This window comes from Morus notabilis, unplaced genomic scaffold, assembly GCF_000414095.1.
Source record: "Morus notabilis unplaced genomic scaffold, ASM41409v2 Scaffold481, whole genome shotgun sequence".
In the NCBI taxonomy this organism is placed as follows: domain Eukaryota; kingdom Viridiplantae; phylum Streptophyta; class Magnoliopsida; order Rosales; family Moraceae; genus Morus; species Morus notabilis.
The window spans coordinates 171340-180023 of NW_010357431.1; the positions used below are offsets into that span (position 1 = coordinate 171340).

At 31.7% G+C, this 8684-nt stretch overlaps 1 protein-coding gene and 1 long non-coding RNA gene across 2 annotated transcripts; both read left to right on the forward strand.

The window, feature by feature from the left end:
• The first annotated feature begins 334 nt into the window (after positions 1 to 334).
• On the forward strand, positions 335 to 898 carry LOC21389308 (putative ripening-related protein 1). Its single transcript, XM_010090038.2, has one exon. It carries the CDS (start codon positions 335 to 337, stop codon positions 896 to 898), a length of 564 nt encoding a protein of 187 aa, XP_010088340.2.
• Positions 899 to 6619: 5721 nt separating this feature from the next.
• On the forward strand, positions 6620 to 7909 carry LOC112093075. Its single transcript, XR_002902904.1, has 3 exons — positions 6620 to 6932; positions 7540 to 7705; positions 7791 to 7909. It is a non-coding gene; the product is annotated as an uncharacterized LOC112093075 (long non-coding RNA).
• The last annotated feature ends 775 nt before the right edge of the window (positions 7910 to 8684 follow it).

The window sequence follows — 8684 nt, forward strand, 5'->3', positions numbered from 1 at the left end:
CATCACTAAAGTACAAAAAGTAAAGTTTGTATGGTGATATAATCAAAACTCAAATTTTACTCCGTAGCATTATTATTATCTTTATTTTGGAAACTATAGACCTCATTGCATCAGCAACGGCACTTTCTAAGGAATGTAAATCTTATTCTTAAGAAAGAATGCAAAGTTGTCATAAATTGACATTAAAAACTACGTTATAGAAGTTCCAATAACTTATAATATCATAATATGCGTGTGTGTGTATATGTATATATATATAGCAAGGCGCTAAATCAATTTACACAAACCATCCTAATAGTCCATAAGTGAACCAAATATTAGAGTACTAGAGATGATGAGAGGCTATTTTTCTTCATTTGTCTGTTTTGTCATCTTACTTCTTCTTGCAGACACTTTGTCGAGCCTCGAAGCCAAAATCTGCAAGCCGAGTGGCAAAATAAGAGGGAGAAATCCTCCTCCAGGTGAATGCAATCCAGAGTACTCGGATTGCTGCAAAGAAGGGGAGCTCTACACCACTTACAAGTGCTCACCAAGGGTGTCTGGCCGTACAAATGCAGTCCTTACGCTCAACAGCTTTGAGAAGGGCGGTGATGGAGGCGCGCCCTCTGAGTGCGACGAGCATTACCACTCAGACGACACGCCGGTCGTGGCTCTATCGACGGGATGGTTCAACCATATGCATAGGTGCTTCCAGAATATTACCATATATGGTAATGGTAGGAGTGTTAATGCCATGGTTGTGGATGAATGTGACTCTACTGCAGGGTGTGATTCTGATCATGGTTATCAGCCCCCATGTCCTAATAACATTGTCGATGCATCTAAGGCTGTTTGGAAGGCTTTGAAAGTGCCAAAGAGTGATTGGGGTGAACTAGATATATACTGGTCCGAAGCTTGATTTTTATCCTGCATGTTTATCATTGCTAGTACTTGAGATTTGGAGGAGGTTTAAATTGTGCTAGGAGTGTTATGTATTACATGACTATTGAGATTGGTATATTACTTATATACCATCCTTTTCTGTTATTACCGAATAAATTTCATAAATTTCTCCTGAACTATGTCATTTGTGTCAATATATTTTCCGAACTTTAAAACGTACATATTGCACTCTCGATCTATAATATTTCTTCAAATTTACGCAATTAATGAATGTATTTCAATCTAAATAAATTATCAAGCTACTTGTATGTATTTTCTCCTTAAAGTAGTTGTTCAAAAGCAAAAAAACTAGAGAGAAAAAAAGTGGAGAGCGGGCCCGAATTCAATTGGATAAGTTCCGCTTCCACACATGACCTTCTCTGCAACAAACTCTCTTTAAAAGCTGAGTTTAGTGTAGAATTCTACCCAGTTCAAGCTGGCCCCGCCACAAGGAGACAACAATAATTGCTCAATATATTGAAAAACACATGGATAAATTTGTTTAATTAGGAAAATGCAAGAGAAAATCTTAACAATTGTTGGAAAAATATGGTCGTGCAATTCGATTGAACGTAGGTTTTTGTCATGATGTTTCCATTATATGGCGAACGTAATAGAAAATATATGTTTTGTTACTACATGCCTTGTGCGGATAAAAATTAGAGAAAATTACAGATTCTACATCTTTTGATACCTGACTTACTAAAAGTATATTTTTAAAAAATTGTACCCATTAACTAGTTCTAATATAAAAAATAGAAATATATGGACTAATGTTAAATGTTAGAAATAAAAGGGCTCCATTTCATGAGGTATTTTTAAAAATTACCATAGGATTATTTGATTGTTAGTTTGCAATTGAAAAGACAATAAGAGAGGTTCTCTCATATTTTATTTTGGGTCATATGCAATTAGAAGCCCAGTAGAGATAACATCAAAACCAAAAAATAGAGGGAGAAATTTATAAATGCCACTCAAATGACCCAATCTTTACATTTATATCACCCGAAGGTATAAATTTTTGCTCTATGCTACTCAATCTACTTTAAAATATCTAATCCATTTTTATTCAGCAACATATAATATTTTTAAATTTATGTGGCATGTCATGTAATTTACTCAAAAGAAAAAAATAGAGGGGATGAAGAATGTTAAATGAGTGGTGACATTTTAATTAAATCAGAAATTATTTTGTTGTACCATGTGTTTTAGGTAATTTATTTTGAAAGTATACTATCTTTTTCTGATCTTGCCAAATGTGTACCTTCATATTAAATTTAATATTTGAATCTATACCTACTTTCGATCAACACTTAAATTTGATCTTAAAATGTCAAAAATACCCTTGAATACGAGAGAGAAAAAAATTTAAACGAAAAGGCACCAAAAAATCTCATTAAAAAACTAGAAAACACTTTTAAAATTTAGAATTTTCTTTCTCTAATTTTTCAGTTTTTTTTTTTCACATTGTTTTAAAGTTTTTTTTGTTTGTTTTACTTTATCAATTTGAGGGTAATTTTGGTATTTTTTAAAGTCAAAATCTTTTTGTATTGACCGAGAAAATGTAAGAATTTTTGTATTGAATCTGATTTAAAGGTGAGATATAAAAAAACTAATAGTATACTTTTTGAATAAATATAAAATACAAAGGTACAAAAAGGTAAAAACACCTTTAATTATAAGTTAAAGAGCTCCTGGAAAAAAACAAAAAAGACAGGATCCAAATTCTATATTTACACATTTTATTGGGAGTTGGAAAAACGAAGGCATAGCTAATATCTTGTTGATTAGGGCGTGCTTAAGGGCATATTTATATTTATATTTATATTTATTTATTTATTTATTATTATTATTATTATTATTATTATTATTTTGTCTTTACAAGGGGCGTGCTTAAGGGCTAATATCTAGTAATATTACGCAGCCAATATGGGGAACCTCTAGAATAACCATAGTATATATGTCCAAGATGCAGGAGAAAGCTTTATCTGTATGCCATCTACTGGAGAAAAACTTTTCTTCTCTGTTGGCGAATCGCGGTTCTTGTTTGTTGCACTCCTGATCAGGAATGAGCAGAAACAATATGACATAGTGGAGTGACGTTAATCATGGTTGGTCGAGAACTAACAGCTAGGCGTATTGAGTAAAATAGATATTATTTTCCAACTAAGTGATGCAAACTGTTAGAAAGGATACCACAAATTTTCGTAGTAATTATAGAAGTTAGTTACAAGTCGATCTCCAATACATTAATATGTTAAATTGTAAAAGTCTTGCGAGTTTGCCGTCCAACGTTTTTAAGATGAGGTCACTTAGGCTTAGTTTGGTAGTGTTGTAAATTTTAGAAAAATTGCTTTTAGCTGTGCTGAAGGAAGAAGTAGTTGTTACAAAAAACAGCTGAGTATTTAGTAAACTATAATTATAATAACTGTGTTGGTTCTAAAATAAGTGTAATAGCGTTTGATAAATTACGAGATTAAATTGCTGTAGATAGTTAAAAATTATGAATATCTTATATTATATTAGATTATAATATAATATATAATTAAAATATAATATATAATTATTATTATATTTAATATAATAAAAAATTATTATTATATAATTATGACATAGAATATAATAATATTATTAAAATAATAATTAAAATAATTAAAATAACGATTATATTCTATTATACTATAATATAATATATAAAATTAAAATATAATGTATAGTTATTATTATATTTAATATAATACAATAAAATTATTATTATATAACATATTATATAACTATGATATAGAATATAATAACATTATTAAAATGGTTAATATAATTACAATTTTATAAAACATATTATAATATTACATAAAAAATATTAATATTTCAATCATAATATAATTAAAAATTACAATTATATTATAATACAATATATTATATTATATTACACAAATATATTATATAACCATAACGTGTGTAATACACTATAATATATAATAATATTAAAATTATAAGATTATATTAATATTTAATTATAATAATTATTATATTTTTATTAATATAATAAATATAATTTTATCAATATAATATAATGTAATGATATTATTGTAAGAGTCTGAATTTTAGATTGAGAAGATTATAAATTTTAAATTTTATTAGGGGTATTATGGGTATTATGAAAGTTTTATTAATTGTACTATGCTGATTCCCGTACAATCAAAAAGTTAAAGTTGTCTTTAGGCTGCTTCTGATTTTAGCTGTAGATTCTTACAAAATTCTTCAAAAAACACTTTTGAGGAGATTTACCAAACACTAAAATCAACTTCTGCTACAAGCAGAAGCTGATTTTGGGTGGAAAAAGAAATACCAAACTAAGCCTTATTGAGCTTAATCTTGATGGTTGCTCAAATTTGAAGAACCTTCCGGAAATCTCAGAGCCTATGAAGAGCTTAGAATTCCTTCATTTAAGCAGAACAGGGATTAGAGAGCTACCATCATCGATAGGATATCTAATTAGCGTTCAAGAATTGGAGGTTATGGAGTACAAAAATCTCGAGTCCGTCCCGTGCAACATATGCACAAAGGCTGGGCTTTCGGATCTCGATCTTTCAGATTGTCTAAAACTCGAATATTTTCCTATGCCAAGTGGTTTCCTCCGCTGGGATTTGGAACATCTTTATCTTAGCAACTCTAATATAATAGAACTTCCTAGAATCATCAAAGGACTTTCTAAGCTGAGACAGATTCACGTAAACAATTGCAAGAATCTTCGTTCTATACCAGAGCTTCCATTGGGCTTGCAAATTCTTGATGCAAATGGATGCTCGTCATTGGAGATCGTGTCAAATACTAAGAGAGCACTCACACAAGAGTTCTGGGATTATGTTTATAGTGGAGTGGATGATATTCTTGAATTTTCAAAGTTCTGTTATTGCTTGAAATTAGATCAGAAGCAGCGTCAGAATATTTTAATTGATTTCCAGCTTCAAGTTTTTCGGACGGCTACGCAATATGTATATGGAGACAATGAGGTACGTTTAAGTTGTTTAATTTTTCAGATGAACTCTTTATGCAGCCGAAATAAAGAATGACTCTCTTTATGTTATAGAGTTTGCCTTCTATAAATGCTTCGAGTTTTCCGGGGAATGAAATCCCGAAGTGGTTCGAGTATCAATCAGAGGGATCTTATATGAAGCTTCCACTAGAATGGCAGAATTCCAACTTCTTGGGTTTTGTGTTGTGTATAGCTGGTTACTGTAATTCTGACGTCAAATCAAAGCTGGATTTAAGATGTGAAATCAATCTCAGACAGGGCGAAAAGGACGAATTTCCTTTGGGGTTTAATGGTGTAGGGGATAAGTATTTTATAATGTCAACTATATCACATTCAAGCAATGTGTGCATGTGGTATTGTGTTGGGGATTGGTCTGAATGTCTTGATGCAGTGGAAGCGGCATTTGACTTTTTGTTCATTGATTGGGATCAGAGCAAAGGTTACTGGGTTAAGTCTTGCAATTGTGAAGTGAAGAAGTGTGGGATCAAAAGGATATAGAGGAGTTCAGATTCAACTTCATTGACGCCGTTGAAGATCTTGTGCTTGAGGAATCAGCTACAACTCCCGACCAGCCTGAATCCAGTGCACGTGGAACCGTCGACTTCGAAACAGATGAACCACAACGCAAGAAAATCAAATTTACAGATTCCTGTGGCGGCTGATTATTTGATCTCTTCCGAGAATGCATAATCGGTAATTGCGAAAATGTATGAATATGGATTTTGATTTCCTTCAGCTACTTTAATTTGTGAACAATACAGTTTTGTAGTAGACTACGCTTTTATCTATAGTATTTACTTTTTTTTTTTTTTTTACTTATTATTTGTCAAATTAGAGAATTTAAATTAAGATAACTTCCGGTTATTGTTATCCAGCTAGGATTATTTGTTTTTTTTAATAAGGAGATATCCTAAATTTCTATATTAGCTAGTATTTATCTCTTAGAATTTATCTACTTAAGTTAGGATTTATCTATTACTAGAATTATGGGATTCAATGTCAGGAGTGTTGTCATGCTTACCTATAAATACTAGTAGCCTTTTATCAAACGTTCAATATAAGAGAAAATATATTTTTTTTCCTCTCTAAAATCTACATTATTATTATTATTATTATTATTTTTGTGTGTGTTTATCCTTCTTTCAGGTTTATGGTGTTCGGAAAAGAGAACCGACATAATAAAACTAATGGTTATGCATTTTGCAGTTATGTTGCATTCTTCTCAAGAAATTGATAAAGTGGTAATGATAAATTTTTTTTTTTTGAAGACAGGATTTCTGAGGCCGAAGTAAGTTGGAGCTGAGTTTGGTGGTCTGCTCCGTTAAAATCATTGTTTCTAATACGGACATCCCAATTTCAGAAATAAGAGGATATTGATGGAGATTAAAGTTGCTATTTGAATAATGATTTCTGTTCTGAAAGAAGGCAAGACTACTTTTATGTAAATTTGTTTTAATTTTGCCACGGCTTTTTATCTCTATTATTTCTTCTTGGTTTCTGATGACTGATTTTTGTACTTACTGAATGAATAGTGATATGTTAATTCAACCATAATATTTAGTATCTAGACAACGAGTATTTGGCTTTGTTTTGAAAATGTTGGCAGTTTCTGACATTGTTGGATCTGTTCACAACAAAGAATTGAGTAAGAAAGAATGTTCTTTTACTTGAGGATTTGTTGTAAAGTACAGATATGAGACTAATGTTTAAGGAAAACTAAGTATTTTTGTTATTGTTTGGTTATTAATAGCAAAAGTGTTGCTCGCATCCTGATGACTTTGTAAAAGAAGAAGCGTGGCTAAAGTTATTTCAAAGTTCGCAACTTTTGACGTCCGATGATAGCTTTTTTGTAGTGAAGAATGCTGGCTGTTTCTTGCACTGCTGGGTTTGTTGTGGTTAGCTCGATCGGCTAGAACACAGATGGATTAAGTTCGCGTGAATATCAATTCTTTTGTAGCATGTTTCTTACGACGGTGTAAGTCTGGCCCCTATTGTCTCTTGCAATGTGTTTTGAAATTGTTAATTTGCAATATAGCCAAAATGTTTGTTTTGATCCTTATTTCTTTTTTGTTTTCTAAATTAAGTGAAGTTACCAAAGCAAATCATAAAAGTCCTTATTAGGAGTATAATCTGTTTGTTTTCTCAGAGTGTCTGCGGATTGTTTCCTTGAGTTCTGTAGTTCATAGGGCGTAAAGTGTGTAGGGCCTTTGACACGATATTTTGCACAACAATCTCGGTAATGTCATCAACCAATTGATCTATTTATTCAACATATTTTCAAAATGGTTTTCGACAATTGAAATCCAATTTATCCCTTTTCCCGTTCATGGTTTTCCAACTGGAGTGTGTCCTTTTTTAACCAACTACATGACAAGCCATCAATTTTTGGCTCACACTTTGCGTTGGTTAGCTCTCTTGTTCAATATCGAAACTTGTTTTCTTCTTCCCAACTTCTTTGATTCGACGATGGCTTGGAATTTTGTATGTTTTGTCTCTGAAAATAGTGAAAAAAGGTTGTTCTGGCTATGCTTCCATGTTTATTTTAGTTATATGTCCTTTCAATTCTACTGTTCTGTATGCAGTAAAAAGAGAAGAAGTACCTAAAGATTGCTGCATTTTGGTGAAGTGCTGCATTTTGATACTTGTCTCGTGATACCAAAACAGAGATCGAAACCAGGAATCACCCAAATGAACCGAGTTAAATTGAAGTAAATAACAGATGAAAAGACTTTATGGTTTTTCCCAAAGGTAGTTTTCTGTAATTACCTAACATTAGCATTAGTTTGGGACTCAGAAGATGTTGATTTCTTCTCATAGATTTTCCTTTCTTTAGGTTAAACCAGAGTTTCCCCCAATAGAGTTGATACTGCTGTTTGTCAATTGATGATGCCTAATAAATCGGTTGCTGCTCGGAGACCAAGACTTCTAAAATCTGCCATATCAGCACTGAGTTTCCTAGAATGAATATTTGGATAATTTTTCATTGTACTTAAATGGTTTGACTATAAGTCATTGCCATATTGGATGGTGTAAATGTTGGTCTCCGAATCGAATTCGGATGCGGAAGCGTGGGGTAGGCGGATCGTGTATAACAAAAATTTTCATAAAATCTTTGAGATATTCTATAGATTATATTAATTTATGCACGAATAAATTAATAACATAAATTTATATATTAAGAACTCAATGTCTTCCACGTCAATTCCTAGAATCCACGAAGACGTGTGTGCGGGCACACCTTAGACAAAACGGGTTAGAATAAACACTCAAATTTTCACAAACACCAACGCATGCATGATGTGAAATTTTTGGAGAAAAATTTTCCCTTCCCTCACTAAGAGAATTTCGGCCACCCCTTTTAAAATTAGGGCAAAAATTATTTTTTGAAAATTGTCTCGCGCAATTTTCTATTATTCTCTCATTTATAGAGTAGAAGTCAAACTTCTAGAAGGAATCCAATCTCTATCTCCAATATAAAACTTGTTAATTATCTCCTATTTAAATTTAGAACAAAATCTCCCACTCCCTTATCTTTAGTGTGGCCGGCCACCTTAGGGGATTCTCATCCCTGTGTGGCGCCAATATCAGATAGGGAAGGAAGAGAAAATCATTATTTATCTTGCAGTCCAATTTTGATTCAAATTCAAATTCCAATTTAAGTCAAACTTAAATTAATTTGAATTCTAAATTGAGCAACTTATCAAATAAGTTTCAATAGATAAATCTA